At 52.0% G+C, this 27,552-nt stretch overlaps 1 protein-coding gene across 1 annotated transcript in view; it reads right to left on the minus strand.

Annotated features, from left to right (window-relative positions):
• Positions 1–365: 365 nt before the first annotated feature.
• The window catches only part of SH3RF3 (SH3 domain containing ring finger 3), a 353,908-nt gene continuing 326,721 nt past the window's right edge, over positions 366–27,552 (minus strand). Inside the window, exons 10-11 of the mRNA XM_038550834.1 lie at positions 10,598–10,932; positions 366–3,739 (exon numbers count right to left, since the gene is read on the minus strand). Of these exons, the coding sequence (XP_038406762.1) occupies positions 3,571–3,739; positions 10,598–10,932 (504 nt within the window). The 3' untranslated portion in view covers positions 366–3,570. The remainder of the gene's footprint in view (positions 3,740–10,597; positions 10,933–27,552) is intronic.

The raw sequence follows: 27,552 nt of genomic DNA on the forward strand, positions 1-27,552 counted from the left end.
TTTTCCCACGAGAAAGGAAGGTGAGTTATTTGCAAAAAGTCACTCCACCTTTCAGGCAAATGAGCCACTGGAGGTCCTGCACACCCACCAGTGGGTGGCTGGCTCAATACTTAGTGCCCGGATAGTGCATCTCTGGCATATGTTGGACATGGCTGTCTTGACATTCCTGGTCTCCCTAATGGCCCAACACCCTGTGCTTCCCACATGGAAGCATTCTGCAATGGTGGGTGTGTGAGCCAACGTGCTGGCCAGCAGGGACACAGTAAGGCACCTGCCTTGTCACACTCTTACCCATTTAGGCCTTTCTGCTCGGGCCCCTCTCAGCCTCTGCCCCAACCTCACTGCTTGAATCATCCAGACACAAGACCTCTCCATGTTCATTTTTATTTAAAGACTCAGAAACACAGGCATCATAGTTTGTCATCACTGTCAATTCTTTCAAAATCACACGCTGACATTTGTGTATAACAAAAACATCGGTGTGTGTGTGTGTGTGTGTGTGTGTGTTTGTGAACTGTGCAAAGTACAAAGAACTTCCCAGCCAGGCAGCTGAACTTGTTTGGGGTACCAGAGCCTGGCATTCACACATTGAGGCTGCCAGGGAACTGGCTGCCCACTGTCTCCCCACTCCACTTCTGAGGCCCTTAGGTGGACCAGATGTCCCTGTCACTTCAGTGCCTGCGGACCTCAGTGGTGGCTATGGACTCTATGCATTCCTCAAAGCAAGTCACTTTGGCTGCCAAATGCCACTAATAACCAAGATGTGTAAATTGCTGGGTCAGGGTAGAGTGTGAGGGTTCAGACAAGGTGTTGGTTTCATCTTAGTAGCCAAAATGAGTTTGTTCTGTAGGGCCAGATGGTGGTTCCCAGGGCAGGGTGCCGGGATCAAAGGTGCCCCTTCCTCCTTTTTCTCCTCCTGGCTCCCTTGGATTCTGTGTCTGCAGCAGTGCCTCAAATCCCTTATTCTCCTCATTGTACTTCCAATCTCTACACCAACATCTGTACTGCCTGATAGGGAAACATTTATTTAAAAAAAAAAAAAAAAAGACAAAATCATCACAAGGTGGTAATTCTGTTCCTGCTCCTCTCTGTGGGCTAAATGGTCATGAAGGCTGATGGGATTTGATTGAATGTGTTTGAAAACAGCCCAGAGCATGGGTGCTGATCGTGCACTTCCCTGCTCTCTGTGAGTCCCACCTGAAAGGATGTCCTGGTGATGGCTGGCCTATGGCATTGCTTCCTCCCCAAGGTCATACCAATGCCTGCCCCAGCTCTGCTGCAAAAGGAGCCAGTTGACACCTTTCAAAGGCACGGGATGCTGGCCCCAACTCTCTGCTGTGAGGGGGTGCTGGGCCCTGCTGGGCTGCTGCCTCACCCACAGTCACTAGGCTGTTCAGCGATTCCTACCTACCACGAGCATCATGTAGGCAGTGGCTCGGAGAGGAAAGAAGATCCAAGTTAGTCTATTTGTTGCTTGGTAACTGTCTTCATTTTTTAAAAAAAGGCTTTCCTTATTATCTGGAGATTTGAGTTAGTTTTGGTCTCACTGGGGAACATGTGTCTCAGCATGTTAATCCACGCACATTTTTGGTGATGGCATGATTTTAAACATGCACATGATTTTTGTGCATTACAGGCAACTAATTTGGCACTGATGGCAAATGGTTACCTTCTGGTTGTCATTAACTCATGTATGGGGCTCCCCAGGTTTAAGCCGGATTTTGTCTTTCTTTGATTCAGAACAAATTTCTCAACTCTTATTAAATCTATGCTCATCTGGAGAAGGGAGAGGAACCTTTGTCTAGGTGTGATATCACCAGCATGGTAGCCACCTGGCAGTAACAAATAGCCAAGTAACATCCCCAAATAGGAACTCTGAAAATAAACATTTGGTATTTCAAAGGCATCACATCAGGCGAGGGAATGTGTTTCTGGATTTTGTTGCATCTTTGAAAACCAGGCAATCTTACATTACCAAAGGCTAATTTAGTCAGCCTAATTTAAACTTGAGTAGTTTTGTAAAAATAAAAAGAGGGGGCTTATGAATTGTGACTTTGAGCTGATAGGAATGTATTCTTAAGGTCTGACTCTCTTGAGAATGAGACTGCCTTCTCCAGTCTGTGTCTGGGAGGTCTGGGCTGCCGGGCTCAGGAGGAGGCTCTGACGGACCCCGCCCGGGACAGGGTGCCAGGATTAAAGATGCCCCTTCCTCCTTTTTCTCCTCCCAGCTCCCTTGGATTCTGGGTCTGCAGCAATGCCTCAAATCCCTTGTTCTCCTCATTGTACTTCCAGTCTCTACACCAACATCTGTACTGCCTGATAGGGAAGCATTTATTTAAAAAAAAAAAAAAAAGACAAAACCATCACAAGGTGGTAAATCTGAACTCTGGTTAAAAACTGCACATTTCAGTACCAAGAAGTCATATTTTGATTATGCTAATTGTATTCATTTTCTCTAAAGCAATAAAAGGAAAATTCTGCCTTCCTAGGCTGGGGTTGACCTTCATGTTCTTTTTACTGCCACACAAAAGCAATTATAGTGACCCTTCCTTGAAATGGTTCCAGTTCTTGAAAAATAATTACCACTGTCTAGACATAGCACGGAGCTTTGGTAAGGGTTTAAAGAAATTGGTTTTTACCAAACTCCCTCCAACCACTATTTAAGTGGTTCCCTCTTCTCCACGGAGCAGTAGCCAACACTGATGTTGAGTACGTGGGCTTTTCAGAGTTTTCCAAAATTCACATGCTACGTATAAAAATTCTGCCCACTTGATATCAACTTAGATATTTTTTCTTTCAAGCTCAACCAAGTCATTACTGGTTTTACAAAAAGGCAGCACCAGATGTATGAAAAATAGGCAATGTATGACCTATTAGAAATATAGAAAGTCTAACAGCTTTACCTTAAAAAGATGTTGTAAGAAAGAAGCAATGCAAAGGGACAGTGGCGGCAAAAGAAATGTGTGGCTTATAACATGGGCAGGAAACAAAGCCAAGTGCGATCTGGCGCCTGCGATGGGAGCTGTGCGCTGGGCTGGCCCGGGGACCCCACGGACCTGGCGAAGGCCCGGGGCCGGGAACACCCTTGCTGTGCGGCCGGCTGGCAGGTGACTGAGGTATATAGAGAGGTGATGGAGCAATCTGGATCCCCCACAGGAAGCCCTGGGCAGCCCATCGAGGCATCACGCTGACGCCCTGGGCCCTGGGCCCTGGGCCGCCGCCCCTCGGCAGACTCCAGGCTCGGTGGGCAGCCAGCAAGCCCGCCGCCGCTGAGCAGTCCGGCGCGGAGCAAATCAACCCGCATCAGCAGCTTCTCTTTTCAATGACATTTCCTTACAGTTTACGCAGAGGGAAGCATTTTTGTCGGAGATGCACCCCGGGGCGCGCTCTCGGTTGGGGGCTGTGGGTGGAGGCGCGACCCTGCGTCCCTCAGCTCCCGTCCTCGTCCGGGGTGGCCTGCCGGGAGCCGTGAGAGGGACCCAGGACCCTCGGCGGCCTGGACCTCCTCTCTTCACCCCCTGGGGACCCCGGGGAGCCTCGGTGCCCAGGAGCAGGGTGTGGGGCCGGTCCTCAGAAGCTCTCCACAAAGCTGCCTGGGAAGAGTCCGGTGCGGCCGTTCCTCTGCAGGGTTCCCTTGTACCAGCCGTCCTCTCGCTTCTTGTGCACAAAGACGATGTCACCTTCCTTCAGCTCAATCTCCGCCTCACTCTGGGGAGGGTAGGAGACCACCACGCGGTACCTGGGGGAGACAGACACCATACGGGGTGAGCCTGACCCCAAGGCCTGCTCTCAGGGTCTCTCTCTCTGTTCTTCCCTTCCTTTTCCCTGCCTGTTGTAAATTGTTATAATTTGGGGCTACTTCCTCCGCTTTTAAAAATTTCTACTTAAAAAATTTTTTTTACGACCTTTTCATTTTTTATTAAAATTTAAAAGAATTTCCCCTGGTGTCCTCCCAGAGCCCACTCCTGTGGCTGGGACGCTTCCCTCCCTCTCGCCCGTCTCAGACCGCAGTCCCCCCTGGGTGGGGCAGAGGACAGCCACTGTAGTCCCGGGGCAGACACTGGGGGAGGGCAGGACACGTGGCTGCATCCTCGCCGTCTCTCTGGGGCTCACCGGTCCACGGGCCGGCCGGGACCCATGCGGTGCCCACGGTAGGTCTCCTGCACTGGCAGGGGCAGGCGAGCTGGGGTCAGCAGCACCTATCACCCCACACTCTGGTTGTGCCCCCGGCCTACAACCAGCCCAGTACATAGGAGTGCAGTGACTGTGTGCCCGAGGGGACCTGGGGGGGGCCTGGAGAGGGCCCAGGGGCCAGAGGGTATCGTGGTCAGCGCAGGGCAGGAGCAGCCTGGGAGCCTGGCGGGAGGGGTGAGGCAGCCGCTGGCCGAGGGCAGCTTCTGCTGCTGCTGTGGAGGCTGGGCAGGGTGAGTAGCTGGACTGTGGCCACGCAAACCACCTGGCGCACAGCCTCCCTGCCCAGGGTGTATACCTCACCTCCTGCTGTTGGCCTCTGGCCACAGGAGGGAACACCGGCCAGACGAATGGCCAGGAGCTGGGTGACCCATGGCCTTCAGGGTCCCCCATGAGTAGGGGAGGAGCCGTGTGTTGGTGGGGGTGCTGCTGGGCCTCAGAGGGGCACCCCCAGCACACACTGTCTGCTGCTGTCTCCTGGCAGGGGAGGAGGGAAGATGTTCCCTGGGCTGCCAGCTGTTGCCTGTGCCCCCATCAGCACAACCACACGAGGGCCCCTGAAGGAGACCATTGGGTGTCCCAGCAGCTCTGTCCTGAGGACTGTCAAGGGGCTCTCTGCACGGGGCCTCTGACCTGTATGTTCTGGTTTGGAAGAAACCAGGACATTATAAAACACGTCAGCATTTCTTAAAAGTTCGGCCATAGACTGCAGGACCCGTGGGTCAGGTTTCTGGCTCTATCCTGGACCTACTGATGAATCTCTGATGGGTCCAGGAAGTAGATTTTCTACCAGTTATATGGACGAATGTTTGCCTGCTGCTGTCTGAGAGTCAAGGTCAAAGTGCCAGCAAATCTTCATTCTTCAGCCACCTGCTGACAGGGCCTGGGGCGCTGGCCCATCAGAGGAGGACTGGGAAGTCACAGCTTGCAGCAGCTGGGGTTGGTGCCCCGGAGGCTGGGGGACGATGCGCAGGCAGAGACGAGCCAGGCCCCCACTCTGGGGAGCTCACAGTCCTGGCTTGCTCCGGGCTGTGAGGGCAGGGGGCAGAGAGCAAGGTGGCTCCTGGGGCCAACCTGGCAGGCCAGCAGGAAGGAAGCAGGGCCAGCCAGGCAAGCTAAGTGCTCTGCAACAGCTGCAGGTAAGGGAGGGCTGGGCCAGTTCTCACTGCTGTCTCTGGACTTCAGAAACTGGCTTTTAGGGTACAAAGGAGGAAAGAAAAGACAGTATGCCTCCCACCCTCCTCCCAGCCCTGAAACTGTATATGGCTGCCTGCAGCCCCCCCTGGAGGACAGATGGCCACTGTGTGGATGGGGTCTGTGAGAGCGACCAGCACTGCAAAGCCTGCACCCTCCCACGCCTCTGGCAGCCAGGCTGTGTATGCGACGGGCGGGACCAGGGCTGGCCTACCTGTGGCTCTCTGCTACCCTCTACCTCTTCTCCAGACACCCACCTCCCTCTCTTCCCCGAGGAAGAAAAGGCAAAGAATAACATGATTCCTCAGACTTCAGACACAAGTTTTGGCTTTTGCCTCAACTGCCAGATGTGAAACAACAAGCAACTCTGAAAATGTAATTTGCTAGAAAAAATAGTAATTTGGTGCTTCTGAGCAATTCAATGATTTAATGAGCCCAGATGGATGATGTGGGCCTTATGCTAAGAGTTGGGCATTTAACGTTTCTGTCCAGATCATTCCAAGACTGAGCTATTTTTCCTGATAGTCCCTGTTATAGACACAAAGGGCCACATGAACAGTTAAGGACAGCAGCTCCTCCCGGGCTAGGACTGTGGTGTCACCAGTCATGAGACAGCCCCGTGCTGAGTAAAGGTCATGTCAACCACGGATCACTTCCAGACACAGAACTCAGGAAACCAGAAGGCTGAACGTCACGATGAATTCTTACTCCTGCACCTTGCAAGTAGCTTTACGTGTGAGGTGTGGAGTGTCCTCAGCAAATGTGTCATCTGCAACTCCCTGACAACGTGGGTGCCAGGGGGCACTCCAAGGGGCAGGCTCTTCGGAGCACTTGCTTCTGGGCTGTTGAGGATGTGTGATTCCCAAGCTGGTAGACTGTGATCATGGCAGAGCAGGGCCCTCTAGGAGCCTGGAAATAAGCGTATGTCTTCATCTTGAACACTAAACTCCACCATCGTCACACGTATTATTAGTTGCCTGTTGCTGCTGTAACAAATTTCCACAGAATCAGGGGCACCATTCAGCATAAATTTCTTACTCAGAGTTCCTTAGGTCAGACATCCAATCCAGTCTCCTACCCTGGGTTCCTTCTGGAGGCTCTAGGGAGAATGCACTTCCCCCTCCATAAGCTCCTAGAAGCTTCCTGCATTCCTGGCTGGACACTCCTTCCTCCACTTCAAAGCCAGCAATGGCCACTGGAGTCCTCACTGCATCACTCTGACCCTCTGTGCTGCCTTCTTCTTCTACCTACAAGGACTCTGTGGTCACACTGGGCCCAGATAATCCAGGATCATCTCTCCATTTTAGATCCAGCTGGTTGGCAACCTTATTCTGCCTGCAGCCTTCATTCCTTGAGATCATGTGAGGCCACACAGTCATGGTTTGGGGGATTAGGGCATAGACATCTTTGGGAAGCCATTATTCTGCCAACTATGACACATAACAGATCAAAGCCAAACATCTCTGAAATCCTAACAAAGCCAAACAATTCACAGGCTGGTTAGAGGTGAGGATAAATATATTGAGTGTGTGAGTACGTGAGAAAAACGACTTTCCAATCAAAAGTGGAGGAGGGGGTGCCAGTCAGCACCGGAGGGGTCATCACGTTATTCTTATGTATGTCACACCATTGCACATTATTACATATATTATTTCATATATTATTACTGTTCTTTTTTATGCATTCATGATTTCCTAGGTTTGGATCCATGTGTTTTACAAATATTATAACTACAAATAGATATTAATATCTGTACTTTGTATGTGGGGGAATGGGGACTCGAAGAAGTAAGACACCTATTTGGGTGAACTGGCTGGTAAGTGGTAAGCGTGCCCATTTCTCAGAGCCACTGCACAACTTCCCCAAAGTGTGAGAGCCAGGAGGGAGGCATCCAGAGGCTGGGGCAGTGGGACGGCTGGCTCGAGAAGTCCGCCACACCTGCCCAGGCTCGGCACATCCCTGCCAGGGAGACGAGGCATTAGACAATGGCACTGGGTCCAGTGACTATACCACTCTTATGTATTCCCGAAGTACCTTCCAGAAATGTGATTCCCTGCACACTGTCCATAGGGCATAATATATCCAGATGGCCCAAAGATTAGGTTTGCAAGGAAGACTTAGTAATGGGCACTCTGGTTTACACATTAGGCCTGTGGTTTTGGTGCCTATGGGTCTCCTGAGGGCTGGGCCTGCCCCTGGGGAGCTGACTTGCAGGCCTGGCCCCATGGGCCTGGGGGTAGCTCTCCAGGGTTTACTCTCCTGGGTGGCCTCCCTCCAGCCCACACTTCCTCCCTGTGGGAGCAATGTCTTCCTGAATCCTCAGGGGGGAAATGGAGAGACCTGAGGGAGTGTGTACATAGGAGACACCCACACGCAGCAGCCAGAGACCAGCCGCTCCACTCAGGGTGAGGGAAGCCCCTCCTCAGCATGCCGGTGGCAGACACCTCCTGGGAGTGTGAGCCCCGGATGCCCTTTGTCTTCCTTTCACCGTGAACTGTAAGGTGGCCTTGCACACGCAGGCACTCTACAGACCTGTGGCATCTGCAGCAGGGAGTCTTGTTACAGCTGCTCCCCTCCAGCTGCAAGCTAAGTTTTATTCAGGAACCTGCAGTGCTCTAGGCCAAGTGCTTTCTGGACCTGCCCCAGCCTGGAGATGAAGCCTTTGCATTGTGAAACCCTTACTCCGACCTGCTGGGGCTCCCCAGGACATGAGGCAGCCTATGGGCTGTACAGGGTGAGGGAAGGGGGCATCTGGGGGCTTATTAGGCAGTCGTTGGTTTCAAGCTGTATTTTGAAAACTCTCATCACTAATGAGCTGCACGGCGTGCTGGGGACAAGCAGGGTGCCAAGAATCTCTGGGTACAATAAGCCCTGATTAGATGGAATATTCACAGAATGAGAGTAATTCTCTGAACTTTCTAGTTAATCAGAGACTTTCATGATTTTTTAGAATAGGTCTTTTAAGACCTTTTATTAAGGCGTCTGGAAGTTGAGGGATGTGAGGAGAACAGAAACCCAGGGGAGATATGAGAGCATGTCTGAAATACCTAGGTCTGTCCTTCTCAGGAGCCACCAGCTTTGTGATCCGAGGCAAAGGGACTGGGAGCCACATTCAGAAATCACAGGCAGCTGGTGGTTGGTCTTGTGGAAGGAAGAAGGTTCTGACATGAAAGAGCCACACAGTTGGAGGAGGCTCCCTGGAGGGAAGGAGAAAGAGAGAGAGAAGTGTGTACGTGTGTGTGGTGTGTGTATGGCATGTGTGTGCACATGTGTGGTGTGTGTGTGGAGTGTGCACATGTACGTGTGTGTGGTGTTTGGGGGGGTCTCTGTGTGTGTGCGTGTGTGGTGCGTGTATGTGTGCATGTATGTACCGTATGGTGTGGGGCATGGTGTGGTACGGTGAGCCCGGTCTCCTCGGGGCTGGGGATGTGCAGAGGGGAAGGCAGCTCATGGCAGTGGGCCCTGCAGTGACTGAGTCTGCACAGCAGGTGTAGGTCAGACACACAGGGCCGTGGTCACCTGTGGAGCACATGTAGGCGTCCTGGCAGGGCAAGATCCATGCAGTTTAAAGGATAGAGACACCCAGATCCCTCGGTGGGCAGATGATACATTGGGGCGACTGCTGACTGTGCTCCTCAGAGCGGCTGGGGAGCCCTGGGTTCAGTCCCTGGCTCAGCTGCTACCGAGCTGTGTGGTGTTGGGCCAATCCCTTAGCCTCTCAACAATCCTCAGCTTCCCATCTATGGGATGGGATGTGCTCTAGGGCTCCCATGAGGGCGGAGGTACCAAGCACAAGGCCCTCGGAGCAAGGTGGGACGCTGTGGGCCCAGCCTGGGATTTGCGGCTGGCACCACACCGCCTGCAGAGCGTCTGAGTGGCACGTCACCCCTGCTAGCTCTCGCTCTAGAAGTGGGTGGGAGCACGGCCCTGCTACGGCTGTGTCAGGGACCCCCAGGCCCTGCCACATGGGGAGCCTGGCGCCCGAGCCCGGAGCACCAACCCAGCCCCACGCCCACCCACCAGGTCTGCCTGCGGTGGTCCGTGTGGCCTGAGAGCCAAGAGTACCACCATCGGTTTTTTAAATGGTTGAAAAGCAAATCAAAATATGAATATTTCAGGACACAAGAAAATCACATGAAATTTAAATTCCCGGGGCCGTAAGTGGAGTCTTACCAGGAAACCCACACCCACCATTTCTGTGTTGTCTGCAGCTGCCTTCCCACTGTCACGGCCCAGCTGAGTGGTAGCAGCAGACCCCATGACATCTGCAGCATCCACCATCTGGGCCTTGACTGAAGAGGTGCATCTTCCCTCATCTACACGGAACCTCGGCCAGCCCGGCCTTGGTGCCAGAGGTCAGTGGGCGCTGGGGATAGCAGGTGGCCTTCCCACCCCAGGCACCAGGGGATGCAGGAGAGGGCTGGCCGACATCAGTGTGGCAAAACAGGGCAAGGATCCTGACACATGCCAGGATCGCCTGCTCAGGAGGCCACTCGGCAGTCTTACCACTTACACAGTGCTCGCTTAGAAGGGAGAGCTCATTCCCTCTCCGTGCGGTGCCCTCTAACCCTTATGTGAAGCTCTCGAAGGACCCGTCCACTGGGGGTGGGGGGGACACCAGCCTCCAGCCTTGGTAAAGTTCAACACCTAAGGCTCCTCAGGGGACCCAGTTTATTGCTCTGTACAACTCTAGGCTTAACTGTGAAATTCCTGGTTTTGGTAGAAAAGCAAATAAATATTGGCAATTTTGTGTGGTTCAACCCAAAAGATTATATACCTTGAAGCCAGATTGGGGGTGATGCTTTCTAATGTTAAGGTGTCAGAGCTGCTTCCGGGGTGGGGCACACAGACCACGGGATCAGCCTGGGGGTTCAGTCCAGGGGTTGAGGGGGTGTGGTCCCTCACCAACGTCATTGCTCACTCTCTGGGCTCAGGACCCCATCAGTGCCAAATTTCCTGACGAATCTCTTGCAAATCCTAAACTCAGGACCCCGGTGGATTCAGAATGTGAAATATGTTCCCTTCTTTCCCAAGTGTGTTTTATCTGATCCTTACCAACCAAGCTCAGGAACCGAGCAGATGTGGGTAAGAGGGACGTTTGGTCAATTTAATCTGAAGATCCCCTTGTCACTGTTCTCCCCAAATGGCTCCCATCTCGGAGACTAGCCCACACCAAGGTTCCAGAGGACGTGAGCCCTGCCCCCACCCTTACCTCTCCCTGGACAAAGGCTTGGGCTCCGGACGGATGGCAGCCATGGAGAGAGGTGCTTGCCTGGAGGGGGATGAGGAGAAGTTCAGATCCAAGGAGCCTGCCTTTCTGTGCAGCGGCTCCATCCCCACAGCACCCTGCATCTCACTCTCTATGGGGCAGGAGCCTGCCCTGCCATGCATGGACAGCGAGGACACTTCGGGCCCCACGGCACCCTGGAGTGAGGTGTCTGCTGCCACCTGGGCTTCGTGGGTTGGAGAGATGGACGGTGGGGAGCGGGATTTCTTCTTGGTGGAAGCCCCAGCGAGAAGCTTCAGCAGCCCACTCTTCTTCTCTTTCTGGAAAGACACACAGAATTGAAACCCAGTGGGTTAACACCCCTACGTTATCAAGTGGTAAGGGAAGTATAATCTTACTTATACAACATATACAACATAATCTTGTAAAGCACCGGTGCAGGTGCCCAGAGCAAACCCAGGAGGCCTGGGGGCAGGCGGAAGGCACTGATCCCAGGGGAGGAAGCTGTGGGGGCGCCCTTCTCTACAACATCCCCCCTTGCCATCGAGGACCACCCCAGACTGGCATCCCTCACTGGCTGAGTCAGAGGGGCCAACAGTCAACATGATTTGGTTCTCGTTACCCAGGAGGGGAGTGTAAGCATTCTCCGTCAGGATCCTGAGATCCACTCCTTCGGCCCTTGGGTTTATAGAACCAAAGCCCATGTGTCCTGCACACATCTTTGGAAACTCTGGGCAGCACTGTAAGCACACCTTCCTCTGCACATAATTGACTGTACCACATGGGAAACCTGAGTGTTATGTGTGCATGTACGTGTGCAAGCGTGTGCCCTGCATATATTCCCTGAGAAAGTCATGTGTGGGCGGGAAGGACCACTTGTCCCAGAATCCAGGGCAGCTCCCCAGGAGGGCGTCCCCTTCGTGGGAAACATCCCGATGAAATATCTTCACCTAGCAGGTGGCTTTGTTATTTTAAGAGGAAGGGCTGCTATGGGATGTGACAACCTTCAGGTAATGGCCCTTCACACACAAAACAAATGACCTGGTCAGAAGAATCTGCCGCCACAGTCACGAGGCCATCCATACGCTGTCCCACTAGACGTGCAGAGCTCTCCTGCACCAGAGCTCGCCCCCAGCTCTCACGGAGGATTCCTCATCACGCACCACAAAGTCCCCCGCCGGCGGGACGATGGGCAGAGTCTGTACTGGAGATGCCCTCAGTGCACCCTCACGTCCTGGGGCTCAGGGCAAGCTCTTGATGGGTAATGGAGAGACAGACCCAGAGAAGGGTCCAGCCGTGTCCTCGGGTGCCCCGGCCCAGCCACCCTCTCTGCCCTGAACCCTTCGTATCACTGTCAGCAGTCGGCACGCCGGCCTCCCTCAGCTTGTGCCAATCCATGGAAGCACATGCAAGGAAGCGTGTGAACGCTGCCACTGAGTGATGTATGTGTGTGAAAGAGAAAGTGTGTACAAGTGCTTCTAGATCAATCCAATTGCCCTGGAACTAGAGTACTTGTATGGCCTTACTCGAGTTTAGTTTTCTTTTTACAGATTTTATTTATTTATTCAAGAGAAAGAGCACTCAAGAGACAGTAAGCACGAACAGGGGTGGGGGGTGGAGGGCAGAGGGAGAGGCAGACACCTTGCTGAGCAGGGAGCCCCACTTGGGGTTCAGCTCCAGGACTCCGAGATCATAACCTGAGCTGAAGGCAGACGCTGAACCAACTGCACCCCCCAGATATCTCTAGAGTTTGGTTTTCTAATGTTTTGGGGGAATCAGGTGGCAGGGGCTATGGGCACATGGCGTAGAACACACGCAAGTCTGAAACTGTAGCCACTGAGTCAGCGATGGCCACAGAAGAGTCTGCTTTGGTCACTGGGCTGAGCAGACCCGGAGCTGGGCTGACAAGATTTCCTCTTCCCACCTTCCTTGTCTGCATGGTTAGAGGCCCCTGGGGATAGCGGGCACGTATCAAAGGATGTGCACGTCCTTAAGCTAAGCCAGTAACACTTTAGCCTGAACGAGTCCATGTTTTTCTCCACTCTTAGCATTGATAGTGAAAGAAAGAATGGAAGCGGATGTCCTGAATACTGTCCCTGGTGAGGAGTTGCTGGCAGGGCGAGCAGACTGGTGGCAGCAGGTGGGCATAGGGTAACATGGAGAAGGGAACCCCCCCGTCTGTTGATGATGTCCTGCTTCCACAGGCATCAGCGCTGGGACACACTTAGGAGAGCTTTCACGAGTGTGGCCACGAGGGGGCGCAACACAGCTGGCTCAGAGGCATCCTTGTCTCCCAAGTAGCAGGGGCTCCCGAGCCCACTACCAAGAGGTGCTGGCCGCTGGCCATGTGTGTCCGGCTTCTCATGACAACAGTCTGCTCACCCAAGGCCACAAAGGGGAGGGCCCTGGAGGTGGGCGGGGTGGTGTCTGACGGTCCCCGGCCCTCTGGGAGCTCCGGAAGGCTGAGCCTGCCCAGGGGATCTAAGGAGCCATGTGGACCCCCACACCAAACACCCAGACACGGTTAGGTCAAGTCTCACGAAAGCTACGTGTGATCAAATGTTCACATCCCAGGTACTAATCCAGTGGGATGGCGAAGCTGCAGACTACAAGCGAGAATAATTTAATCTACAGCCCTGACAGTCTACCCTGAGCAATGCTGCCAGCGCTGTGGTCAGAGGGGCCCTGCGTGGGAAAGCACCGCCACAGAGACTGTCCCCATCACCCCAGACAGCACCTGTCTCTCCTCCATTCACAGCCAGCGTCCCTGACCTCTTCTACATGTGACATAAAAGTGGAAGGAGACAGAACGAGGATGTGCCCAGGGCTAGCGGGGAGCTGCCTCTTAGAGTTTCAGGGGTGAAATCACAGCCCTACCTGAGACACCCTAGCAGGTTACAAAATAAAAAAGGAAGGGCCGAGGGCCCAGTGTCAACTAGCATGACAGCTCCTGTGGATCACATGGTGGTGTCCTTCTGTCTCATGGGCAGAGAAGAGGTTTGGCCAACAAACGCCCTCTTGCAAGGCACCACTGAGGGACAGAAAGCCCTGGAGCTGTGGGCCAGGGCCCCGGTGAGTGTGCTGCAAGGGACACAAGACAGAGCCACCGGGCTACGGAGCAGGTTTGCAGGGAATTCTGGCCTTAGTTGTGCTCTGGAAAGAGGTGCAGGAATGTGAGGGGTAATTTTCCTGCCTTAGTTCTCCACGATCAAATATGACAGATCATTCTCTTAATTTGACTTTGGCAAACACGGATATCACGACTGGAAAAAGCCTCTCCTTTGCCGTCCACGACAGAATTCTGCTAATGCCTTAAGTACCAGGGGGATTACAAATGGCTGTGGAATTTGGTGAACTAGCAATTCCATGCACACAGAATTCACGAAACATGTGGGTAGGTGTTCCAAGCCCTTCCCCTGGCGGTGGTCCAATTTTGGTGACACAGGTAAGAATCCACTCATGAGACTCTGAAGGTGGCAGGGAACAGACTTGCCGATCAATTTTAGGAGCAACGCCATGGGACAGTAAGAAGTTTTAGAGGACACAATTTCAGGTTAATCTGGACAAAAGGAAGATGGATTTGTTGGGGTTTCTTCTGGGACCAAGACTAAATTAGGGACTTTCCTGAGCCCAGTCAGGTGCAGAGAATGGTGATCCTGCAATGGTTTTGGGGGCGGCCCTTTCAGGTATGCTGCCAGAGTCCCTGCTGCCCTGCACAATTTCCTGCCTGCATCTGCACCTCCCTCTATGGCCTGCCATCCCTCTCCAGAGGAGGAACACTTTCTATCCCAAGGCCACAGGGCAGCCATTTCAGCCTTGTGGGGGACCCTGAACAGTCTGAGCTGTGGGAACAAAAAGCCTCTCTCTTTCAGTCCTGGCATGTGGGGGGCACATGTGCAGGGAAAAGTACCCTCACCTTCCGTCTTCTCCCAATGTGAGTGATGGGCTACTCCCGTGAGTGAGAGAGGCTCCCTTCACAGTGCTCCACACAGGCAGCAGTCCCATGCTGCCTGGCTCCCCTTCCTCTGCCTCTGGAACACACAGGAGCACAGGGGCAGCCCAGGCCAGCCTCAGGAAGGCCCAGCTCCATGTCCTGGCTCTGCCCACACTGAGCAGTTAAGATGACAAATGGCAGAGTGCTTTTTAAACTACGAATGCATGTCACAAATATTTGATTGTGTGGCTCTTTTTATGATGTGTTTATATGATGTGTTAATTTTAGGTTCTTGCAAAACACCCACCACCTAGTTAACTCCCAGTACACTTTTGTTAAATGAAGAAAATCAACTTCATTTCCACCCGAGGCAAGTGTCTCACTGTTAACCCTTGAGAGGTCCCACCAGTCAACATGGGGTCTCTTGGCTCTCCAACTTTGGCTACAAAGAACCAGCTAGGGAGTTGGATAAGTATAATGCTGGCCCCACCCTCAAAGATTCTAACTCAGCAGGTCTGAAATGGGGACAAAAGAAGTGATTCCTGATTCAGAACCCAGGAAGGGATCAATTACAAGCCACTGGTCATGTGTGACCTGCTAATGATTCCAGAAGACTACAGATAGTGCTGTAAAAACCCAGAGAAGGGACCAGCTTCAGGGGAAGGTGATGAAACCAGGTAGTTCACTGAGCACCTACTAAATGCCCAGCCCAGGGAACGTGCATGGGTTTAAAGCTGTGCTTGGGAGTGCTGACATGCACGGTGTGCGGATTCTAAGCTGAGTGTCTGAGCTGTCCACTAGCTCCCAGGTGGGGCCACCTCCCTCGGTACACTTTGAGGGGCAAGGCTAATGTACTAGTAGAGGCTCAGCAAGCAAGGCTGGCCACACCAGGCAGAGGAACAGGCTCGAGCCAACAACTGCTGGCACCAGATGAGGTAATTCCAGAAGCCCCGCCTCTCAAGATACACATGTAGTTCTGAAAGCCTCCCTCAGCATTCTCATGTTAGGGAAGGAAGAGCTTACGAATTGCGTTAAAAAATTTTATGTGTATATGCACACATGCACACTAACACATACGTACACACACACCCTAAAATAAAGTCAAACCGTACTTTAAAAGCACCATCTGAAAACCTAACATTAAAAGAAGAGATATTTGAAGGGGTTCATTCATTATAGGAACATCATAAAACATCTTATAAATAAATAATAAAATAATAGTTTTTGTTATGATTAAAATAGGGGCCTCCCTAGGGGCCTTAATTGTTTTACAGAACATTAAATGTAAAAACTTGGCAAAAGGAAAAAGAAATTTAAAGCTTAAATTAAGAACTGCTGCCAGTTAAGAGTTAACCAAAAAATTATGGGAAATTCTCTGTGAAATTATGAAAAGCCGAAGGGAATAGAATTTGATTTATAAAATGTGGCATTAAAATTTTCAGGGATACAACTCATTTCACAAAAATGAAGTAAACCTATAAATGTGACCTATAAGTACCACGTTGTGTTTTTGTTTTTTGTTTGTTTTATCAGGTTGTCTCCCTCGTTAACCTACGTTAAGGAAGGTGGCCATGGCATAGCTCCTCTCAAAGAGACTCTTAATTCTTATTTTGTGCAGGGAAACACTTAATAAATCACTGGCCAGGCACACAGCGAACGCTGGGCCACCTGCAGTGGCCAGACTTGACAGTCTGGGAAAACCTCAGCTGGAAGAATCCCCAGTATGATGCCAGAAGATGGGGACACGCTCCGTGCGAAGTCAGAAGGCTGGCTGCGACCTCTTCCTTTGCAAACAAAGGATCAAACACAGTCACACATTTTCCCTCTGCATTTGCGTGAGCTGAGGCCCAGGAGACAATGGTCGCGTTCAGATCATGTGTGGACACTGAGGAACCTGGTGGCATCTGCAGGCCGAGGGAAGCATAGAAATATTCCTTGCAGACTGTTACTATTAGTTACAGGGTTGGGGGGTGGGAGTGGGGGTGGGGAGGGGCAGGCACAGGAGGGAGGCTCCAGGCAGCATTTCGCTTTTGTGATGCACTCTTATTTGTTTGAGTCATTATGTCAAATGTGTATTTCTTTTAGTTTAATGGGGGAACCATAATAAAGGAAAAAGTTGCATTCTGTTGCTCTGAACATAATGGTCCTAGAGGTGATAAACCAGGGGGAATTTTTGCTGTTAGCTTATGGAGGAGGTGGTTTTGTAAGAGGGGACAGTTGGGGTAGCCTTGAGGGCTGGGCTGATTTGATTGGATACGGTGAAATGGGTGGGCTTGGGGGTGAAATGGTCCCACTGAGGGATGAGAAGGTGTGGAAGGAGCAGATGAGATGCCTGGGAGATGAGAAAGGCAGGCGACAGCATATCTTGATGGCCATAAGAACAAGCTGAGGGGCTGAAGTCAGCTTGGCAGACGCTAGGAGCTGCAGGGAGCTGTGCTGGGAGGAGAGGAGGAGAGCAGGTGAGTGAGTGACTCTGGTGTGGCCAGGTCAATGGCATGTGGCCATGGCTGAGGAGCCTGCGTGGGGACCATGGGACTACAGACAGTGATGATGACAGCCACAGGGCACTTAGGGGGAAGGTGATGCCAGCTCCTGCCAGCTGGAGACAGGAGTTGGGGGCACGTGCGCCCTGCAGCCAGGAACTTGCTCTGTGCCGGCATGGGCACTGCAGGCTCTGGCTGACACAACCAGCGGAATGATCAAGAAAGCCAAATCCATGTAGGAAGAGAGCCAAAGAGTTCTCAGGAGCTACATCAATCCACGGTCAGCCAGGAAAATCACATTGCAGGCATCGGTGGCCTCCAGGATGGCCAGAAGCTTGGAAAGTGGGGGTGTCATCCTCACGCCCCTTAGATTGACTTGCAGCTGCCTATTTAGGAAGGAGCTGGTGAGACTAAAGTGTGGTCAGAGGCCCGATGCACATGGATTTGGCATGACAAACAGTGCCGGGGGCTTCAAGGAGCCTTTAGGTTCCAAAATAAAAAACCAAGGGACGTGGCGCATCCTTATCTTCATATACTGAGTCTGGCTTCCAGACAGCCAGGTACACTTGGAAACCTTTTGATTAGAAATTTATGTTTGGAAAGTTTCCTACTGGAGATGGGGAAACAGTAATTAAAAGCTATGCCCTGGTAAAATTTTGATGGGGAAAGGCACATCTTTGCCTGAAAACATAGTTACTGTGAGAGCAGAGAAAGGGTTATAACAATATAAACGTGTAGTGCTCTTCATAAAGGATAGAAGAATAGAGGAATATAAGATCTACAATAAATAAAGAGGAAGAGGTTAACAAGCTAATTAAAAGAGACAGAAAAACTGTGCATTTAGCTATTGGCTATTTTAGACATTAAAACATCTTCAAAAATACTGTCCTCAAACGACCAAAGTTGAACATTGATTCCTGAAAAAAATGCAGAAGGGAAGCAGCAGATAACAATGTGCCAATCTAACTGTGCTTTCTCTAGCTTTTGTTTTTGATGGGAGAGATGCCTGCTCCAGTATGCTGCTTCTCTCGCTCCTCCTGAGGACGGAAACCATTAAGTGAAGCCTTTGTTCAGTGTTCTGCCCATGGCACTGTGCTGGGCACTCTGAAAAGGGAGCCGAATGGGCAGAAGAGAAAGTGGGAGTTGGTTCTGGGTCCTTCAAAGCAGAGCCACAGGCACTGTGACAAACACAGCAGTTTGTCAGGATCAGAAACAGAGGAAGAACACTGAGGAGCTGGGCCTGGCGTGGTTTGGGGCCACCAGCCAAGTTCAATGCAGCAAGAAAGACCTCCTGAAGCAGAGGATACCCTCTTCCTGAGGAACTTCCAGATGGCACATCATGACCGCCTTGAAGATGGAGGGAGCTGGGTGGCACTGCATTTATCAGCTGACTGATCGTGAACAAGTTACTTGACTGCTCCTAGAAGTCACTATGAGCCGGGCCCCAAGTCTTGGACATCATCAGCTCTGAGATTCTTAAAACAACCCAGTAAAAAAAACACAATCTCCGAGATTCTAAACAACAGACCCAGGGTAATCAACCAGAAAGAAAGTTGCACGATCTGGATTGAGGCCCAGGACTCGATTCCAAATTTTAATGCCAGCTCTACTGCTTTGTCCTGAGAGCTAAGGCACGGAATCCCAATATGGCACCAATAAGTGGGAGGCCCCCCGGCCATGCCCTGCCGAGGTTTTCATGGTTTAAGTCACTTCGTGGATGGGCACTGAGGTATTTACACAGAGCAGTGATTACAGAACTCCAATGAGGACTACATGATGATAAAACAGGGGGTTGGCCAGTTACCCCTCATGAAACAGCCACTCTTTGCTCCTCTGGGCTGCTTCTTCAGGATGGGGCACTGCCAGTACCCTCAACACTGGTGGGGGACTACTGAGGATGGCAGGGAAAGCCCCTAGCGAGTGCCCAGCACACAGTGGGCTGTCGACAAGGCCTCTCAGCTATGGTGGCGGTGCATGCCGGCATCTTCATCCTTCCTCTGGCCCCCAGCCAGCTCGCATTCCTGGGAGCCATGGCCGACGTCACAGGAAGGCTCATGCGTCCACTTACCCACCAAAAGGAAGATCGAATAGGACTCAAGGACCAGCTACATATCCCCTAGCCTCTGGAAGCCTCTTGTGCAGTAAGAGGCTGAGAAAGATCCTCCGAGTCCCTGAAACGATGCACTCAGGCTCCCAACTGGAGGAAACACCCTGGTGTCTACTGAAGGGCAGGAATGTTGTGAGAAGCAAACCGCACCAACCATATTGTTTTCCCTTGTTTTGTTCACACTCAGCTTGCCGGGTGGAAAGCACCAGGTGCCCTTTTCATTTCTTAGAAAACACAGTAAATAAATATGGTGACAACATGGTGGGGACTAGAACTTGAGTGCAGAGAGACAGCACAGAGCCGCCTCAGCCAGGCTCTGGTCACCCTGGATGCGACCTGTCCAGGGCACCGGCCTTCCTCATCAACTCCCCGCTGAGCAGGGCCTCTCGTGGGCTCCTTGCCTCCGTACCATGTACCATGGTTCCTTCCCCTGCCCTCTGCACAGCTGCTGGATTCTCCCCCCGTCCAGGACACTCAGGGACTTTGTCTCCTGCTTCACTCTAGAGTGTCTCCTGCCGAAAGCTTTGACACACGATTGGCTCTTCTGTGGTGAAAGCATCTCTAGCCCCAAGGTCTCAAATGAGCTCTAGGTGTTTTATCTGCAAACTCATCTAGACATTCTTTTAAGATAGAAATCCCACAAATAAAACCATCAACAGATGCCTGAAGCTCTGGGCCAGAGGGCGCGCGCACACACACACACACACACACACACACACACACACACAGCAGATGTGAGCCCTCAGCACCAGCGGCAGGCCAGTGCCCTGGCCTCCGAGCCACGGGTCCTTGTCCTCCTCAACACAGGGCAACGGCTCCAGGGCACCTGGCTGCTAGGGTGGGGTCCACACCCCACGGAGGCTGTTTCTCCAAACTTGCAAATAATGGCAGCCCACGCTCATCCTCCCCCAACCTCCTTGCTCATCAGGCCCGTTCACAGGGCCCCTTTCCAGAGGCCTGACTCACTCTCTGATTTCCTTCTCAGTCAGGCAGGCAACCGCACCACTGTTTTACACAGGAGGACAGACAGCTCAGCCAAGAGGCAGGGGGGCACTGACCACGTGCCCGGCGTCTGGACACCATTGGTGTGTTCGTGCACCTTCTCTCAGCTGGCTTGAGCTGCTGTAACGAAACGCCAAATATGGGGTGGCTTACACAGCAGCAGTGTATGTTCTCACAGCCTAGAGGCTGGACATCCATGAGCGGGGCGCCAACATCGTCAGGCTCTCGGCGAGGCCTCTTTTCCCGGCGACACATGTCCAGCCTCTCACCGAGTCCTTGCGTGGCTGTTCCTCACTGCAGGTGCATGCAGAGGAAGCCAGCTCTCTCTTTCTCTTCTTCTAAGGCCACTAATCCCATCATGGCGCCCCACCCTCATGACCTCATCTAATAATTAGCCCCCAAGGCCTCATCTCCAAAGGCCATTGCACTGGGGCTTTGTCATATGAATTTGGGTGGCAGGGGACGTAAACACCCCTATATTCATGTCCTTCTCGTGCAAAATTTTGTCCATAACAAAATACCAGACTATACCCAGACACTAGCAAACTTCCTTTCTTGCAGCCTACCAGCTGGAGGTCCGCGGTTAGACGGCCAGCATGGTGAGGACTGTCTCCCTGCTTGCAGACAGCGCCCCTTCTCGTGTTGTCACATGGCCTCCCCTTAGGTGTGCAGGTGGAGGGAGGTCTCTCTCTCCCTCTTCTTCTATGGCCACTGATCACAACCTGAGGGGCCCACCCTCATGACATCATCTAACCCTCATTACCCCCCAGACGATCCACCTCACCCTGGGGGGTTAGTCTTTCACTTATGAATTTTGGAGGGACGTGAACACTCAGTCCCAGACAGTACTTTATGTAACACAGCTGTTATAGGGGTCACAGTCACCTGATTCACAGATGAGGAAATTCAAATTCAGGGAGATGAAGTGGGTGGGATTGGGCTTTGGATCCAGGTCTTGACAGTGAATCCCAGGCCTTCTCTACCTGTCACGCCACCTGCCATTCCCACTGCACTTGATGAATGAGCAAATGGAGGGAGGGTTTGTTATTCCTTCATCACTGGTGTCTTCAGGGCCTCTGGCCTCGACCCTCTCATCCCTGATCCACCCCATATCCCAGGGTCTGGCCAAAGTTCTGGAGCATTACTTGTGTCTGCTGAATCTAATCAGGCTTCACTTACTGCCCCTGACAGTCACACCTCCAGGGCTGGACAGGCTCAAATGCTCCCATAGGTCCCACAGTTCCTTGAACCAGCCTCCATGCAGTGAAACTCTCAGAGTGACAGACATTGGATGTCATCTCCAGATCTAACAGAGCCAACGTGGGTGGGGCAGTGGAGTCACATCACAGGGACAGAGCCCTGGCATCCCCGATTCCTGTCCTGATTGTTCTCTTTCCTCTTGGCCCCACTGCCACCAAAGCCTTCCCCAGGGAGAGCTCCTTGCACGCACCCCCAGGTCTTAGGCCCAGCCCAGGGCAGCACCCCACCAAAGTGCTGAACAGGGGTCAGAGCCTGGTCGGCCTGTGGCAGCCACACAACCAACTTCTTTGGTGTGGGCCCACGGTACTGTCACTCCACACAGCAGGTGAGGCCAGGGTCATGGCATCCTGGGCAGGTGTGGCCCACCATCAGTGGGTGCTGAATGAAGAAAGGACATGCATGGCTTGGAAGATATGCATCAGGCTTGTTGGGTGTGCACTAGGAAAGGACAGGTCACAGGGCACTGGGATACTCATTCTGAAGCTGAGATAGCAGTCTGAGACTCCAGACAAAGATGGGAAAGACGGGCAAGGCAGCAGAGCAACAAAGAGCAGGACACAGACCGCCTGTCTACTCCAGTCCAACTACCTACCAGCCATACACCTTGGACAAGTGCCCTAAAGTTTCTGTGCTTCAGAAGTGGGGTAACAGTAGCACCCCCCACAGAGAGTTATTATGGGGACCAAATGGAACCATGCATGCTATATGCCTGACACCTGGGAGATGCATGCTTGTCTGCAGTCATAGTCACTGTCACTGTCCATGGAGATGTTGGACTCAAGGCCTTCTTTCTGCAAGAATAAGTCTTGGTATGAATGACACGTGTCATTTCATAGCTGCTTTTTACTATGTTGGAGAAGAAAATATGACCCCTCAGCCAAAGGAACAGTGCGGAATCTGGTCTTTCCTTCTGAATCAATGGTCCTCTCAAGTAGCAATGTTGAAGTCACCCTTCCTACAGGCTGTGGTGACAGGTCTGGCCCAAGGGGACATACCACTTGTGCAGCACTGAGCTGTAGAGGGCTGTCAGGTCCACAGAGCAGTCCAGGCCCCCCTCCCTACTATTAAGAAACTGACAATCTATTTCAACCGAAAAACAAGGAGGCAGGGGGTGTGTGTAGGTGCCCAGCACTGACAGGTGGCAGGCGTGGACGGGGCTGTGAAGTTCAGTAGGTGGGCTCCTGGCACCCCCAGGCCACTGCTTCCTTTGCCCATGTCACTGGGAGCTGGAAAGCCAGACTCTATAAGATAATATATTCAACAGAATTTACTTTTGCACTTAATTTAAAAGTACTGAATCCGAGGTAGCCCTAATAGACAAGCAATGTTCCGGCTGAACTCAGGGAAAGAGTGAGAGGTCACAGAGCTAGATCCTAAGTCCCCTCCCATTCACCCTCTTTGTGAAGTGACTTTGTACTCCCCTTGTTACATGACAGGAGTTGCGTCTCGTCCACATGGGCCGGGGTCATTGGGATAGCCTCGGCTGATAAGCACTGGAAATGCCAGTGGCAGGACCGTGGCAGGAAGATGCCATGCACTCATGCTCGGAGCCCAGCTGCCATACTGCAAAGAAGCCCAAGCTGCCCACTCATAGAGACCCTGGAGAGGCCACAGCTGGTGTTTGAAGAACAGCCTAACAGAGGCACAAGCCAACTGCCAAACCTGTAAGCAAAAACACATCCCAACAGACTTCTTTGGAAAATGTTACAGAAACATTGGAAACGTACAATTGAAGGCTCACCAGGCATCCAAATAATAGATGAGAAGAATTCTGTCAAGAGAGATGCCAAGACCTGAGCTTCAATATATTTTTACTGAGTTATCGAGTTCTAGATAACCTAATACAACCAAGTCAAAAAGGAGACCAACCAGATGGGGTGTGCAGAAACTAGAAGGCCCATCCTGATTTCCAGGCTTGACTGGGAATTGGGGTAGAAGGGTTTTACCCAGAGGATGCATTTTTCAGGCAGCTCACAGAATCCAATCCATGCAAATCTGAGCATATCAAAGAGACAGATCAGTGGCTTTACAGGAACCAAGAAAGAGAGAAGAAATAAAAAAGAGACAGAAGGTGAGACTGAACAAAGCTGTGAGGACATAAAAGCATTTAAATTGCTTTTCCCAAATGCTGCCTCCTACCAGGGAAGCTCATTTCCCTCGGCAAAGACACTGCTCAGCTAGCTTAGAGGACTTGGTGGGCCTTTTGTCACTGTCATTGGACAGTATGCTCAGGGGACTTATTCCTCAAAGCCCTCTCTCAGCCTTGTTGGTCCTCACCGGGGTGAGGGAGGCCAGGAGGCAGACATGTAAGAAGAGATCTCTGGGCAGGTCTACACTGAAGGGAGAATTCCATGGGGGCTGTGATCCAATCACTTCATTTCCCAACTCCTGCTGGGAGAACCTAAGTAAGGGCTAGCTCTCCCCTACCCACACATGTGGTGGGGACAAAGACTTTCTGATCTCCTGATCTCCTTTTAGGGACTTCAGGATTGGGTTGGGAGAGGGCCATGGGGAACCACCAAAAGCCATGGCTATGGTAATGAGTAATGGCAGCTGACTGTATATGGCTTGCCATTTCTTCCTTGGAGGGCAGAGAGTGACTCTAGAGGTGAAGGCTGTGTCTTTGTAGAGATGTGAAAAGAAATTTTCTCTCCTCTGGGTCAGTTCCTAATAGTCACTACAGGACCAGAGGGCCCCCTACTCTGGGGGAAGGAAGTGTAAGCTTAGAAGATTTTCCAGTTTTCCCCAAGGCTATGGTCATTCAGGGTCAATGTCTTCATAATCACCTGTTGAGGCTCCTGGAGAACCCAAGGGCACTTTAGAGGGCATTCAAAAGACCAGTATCCTTAGTTCTTGACATAGTAGAGTCCAGCTTAACAAGAACATTCAGATATTTTGTATATGAGATCTCATTGTAGGATCTGCTTGAAGAGTCTAAGACGATCTGAGTAGGAACCTCACCTTGGGGTTGTGCCACAATTGTCAAAGGCTCATTATGCACACAGTCATATCTGCTCTTCACCCAATCCCAAACTATGACAGCACCGGCGGCATTCCCTATGAATGTCACACTGAAGGATGTTAGTAGATGGGCAAAAGAAGGAAACCTAGACTTCTAGACTAGGCTAGGATATTCTTGAACCTTCGCTATGCTAACAAGTTAAATTTTCAAAAATTTAATTTTATTTTGAGAAAAACACTGAACACAAGATCTATCTACCCTTTTTAAGAATCCAGCACAGAATTGTGTATAATCTAGTATTGCTGACTGCTGGTACAAGGTTCTAGAGCAAATGTCCAGAATGAAGTCACCCTGCTTAAGGGGAACTTTATCAACAAGCATAAGTTGATAGCAATATGAATAAATTCTAATAAGCTAAGTTTTACTGCAGGATTTTTTTGGGTAGGCCTCGGGCTCTTTTAAAAATGAAGAAAGGATTCTGAAGATTTGGAAAGACAATGAGTTGACAGCATAGTATCAACATAACCAAGAGTCAGAGCCAAGCCTGGGCCCCGGGGTCCAAACTCAATTCATGGTTCTAGGGACACAGCTAGTTTATACACCAGCGGTTCTCAGCCAGGGGCAATTTTGCTCCCCAGGACACACAGGGAAGATTTCTGGCTGTCACAACTGGGGTACAACATGCTACCAGGTCTAGCTGGCAGAAACCAGTAGTGTGAGGGCCTAGGTGCCATAGATGGTTGAGCATCTGATTCTTGGTTTTGGCTCAGGTCATGATCTCAGGATCATGAGATGGAGCCCTGTGTCAGGCTCTACACTCAGTGTGGAGTCTGCTCTCCCCTTACCCCTCCCCCATCTCTCTCTCTCTCTCTCAAATAAATCTTAAAAAAAAAAGAAGAAAAAGAAAAAAAGAAACCAGGAGTGATGCTCAACATCCAAGAATCGTCTGGCCCAAAGAATGTGAAGGCTGCCAAGCCTCGGTTGCTATGGCAGGTGGCAGGCACTCCCTGTGGGTCTGTCCCTGTCCCTTGCTGAGGCCCACTATGGTACAAGGAGTGCAGATGCCGGCTGCAGGTTGGCTATACTCTGGCTGCTAGTCAGCATCACACTCCTCTCTCCACTTTGCCTCTGAGACCCAGGCAGCTACAGGAAGCAAGCTTGGACCAGCTCTTAGGAGGCAGGAGGGCAGGCTGCCACTCTGTGGGTTTGCTTTGGGGAGCAAGGAGGTGCAGGGGCGATGATGGGTGTGTTTGGAGAGAATGATCCAGAAGAACTTGGAGATTCGGAGATAACATCGAAAGGTACTATTTCAACGTCTGTGATCTGAGGAAGCGGGGGTTGCCCCTCTTGGTACTGGAGTGGGCAGGCCGGGGCTGGCTTCTGGAAGGCTGCTGAATTCTCCAGTCAGGAGTGAGTGTGGCACATTTATGTTCCCATCCTAAAGTGTCAGGGACGGCGGGCCTCCAAAACCGTCAATACTGCCCCCAGTTTGCTGTGAAAGCAAAGAGTCATCTCTGGCATTTTGGATAGTAGACAGGACTTGGCCCTCAAGCTTCCCAGACTCCTGGCTTCCATGTGTGCCCCCTCACCATGGCAGGCTTCCCTGGTTCCGAAGCTCCGACAACAAGTGCACACATGTCTGTGGCTGTGGGCCTCTATGTGGTTCTGACTGTAAGCTGCCCCCCACCGACTGTGGACATCACATGTTACTCCCAGGTGTCCCCAGAGGGATGTGCCCTGCTCTTGGTCAAGGCCATGCTTCCCTCAACAGGGCACCACATCCGAAGCCCATCCTCTCCCAGAACTCTGCTGGGGTGTCGGCAGGCAAACATCCATGGTCAGTTCATGTTTGCAGCCCAAATGGTGTACAGAAACCTGAGGGCCTTCTTTCCTCAATAGGCCTGGCCCTAACTATCAAACTCATAACTCAATCTCATCTTCCTGTTTTAAAAGAACAGCTACAGAGAGCCATGCCCACAGCCACCTCCCCAAGGAGCAGCCAAGGCCTGCACCTGCGTGCCTTCCAGCAAGTGCTCTTGTGCACCGGCCCAGCCTCTCTGCACCTGTACCTTCCCAATACCTGCCAGCTCTGAAATCCACCAACCACCTGCCCCGCATTATCATCTCAAGTGCAAGCCCCCCCCCCCCCCAAATAAGGTGATGAGGTCAGATAGAGGCATGGGAAGTTTCTCCCAGCACCATGGCCCCCTCCCTGACTCTGATCTCCACTTTTGAGGGAAAGACAGTATGTAGGTGGACTTTCTGGCCCTAAGTGGGGGCTGCATTTACATGTGGGGACGTGTTAGTGTAGGAGTAGGGGTAGCTCTGCTGATGACAGGGAGCCACACAAGAGAGCAGGTAGGAGACACTGCAGGAGAGAGAGCACAGGGGAAGGCAGCTGATGTGCCCTGGTGGGGGCCCACGCACTAGGGGCCCCTCAGACGGGCTCAGGCCAGGTGAGACAGGGCCAGTGGGGGCCCGTGAGGTAGGGAGGTACGTGGACAGGCTGGCGGTTGCAGAGGACACCAGCGCTCCCCTCCACCCATCTGCTGTGAGCCCTAATCATGCTTTCAGGCTCCACTTGGAAAACATCTCCCCTCTGAAACTTGGATGGGCACTTGTGGAGGAGTTTATTTCTCTCTCCTATGCTCTGCCCTGTTACATCTGGGTGCTTTAGGCCTTCTGCGGCCTCTGTACTTGCTGCTTTGACCTTCCCCGACAAAGAAGCACCAGGCACAACCCATCATATTCACCCCAGATCCAGGGCCTAATGGTGGTGCTCCCCAGAGCACCCCATGTCCTGAGTGTGGAGCCAGCCTACACTCGGTAAGTGGCCACGAGCCCGCGGCCAAAGGGGAGGCTCACTCAGGGCCAAGGCTCACGTCCAAAGTCCTCCAAGGAGCCTGGGTGCCGAACGGGGACCAGATCAGACCTCTGGGTGGCACTCACGCTTGGAGGCAAGCAGCCATCCTCCGGAGGCAAACTATCAGAGCTGAGCCAGAGTGCACTGGGTTTAATACAGCTAAATGAGGGAGGATCAAAATGCTGAGGTTTCAGTTCTTTACAGATTCTTCTGGACTCAGCACCTGAGAAGCTGTAGTAACGTGTGACCCTGTGCCTTTGACATCTCGTTCCAATGCCATAATCTTTTCACTGAAGTAAGAAGGCCCTGTTAACTCCGTAGAATTTATA

Source organism: Canis lupus, chromosome 10 (genome assembly GCF_011100685.1).
Source record: "Canis lupus familiaris isolate Mischka breed German Shepherd chromosome 10, alternate assembly UU_Cfam_GSD_1.0, whole genome shotgun sequence".
Lineage (NCBI taxonomy): Eukaryota > Metazoa > Chordata > Mammalia > Carnivora > Canidae > Canis > Canis lupus.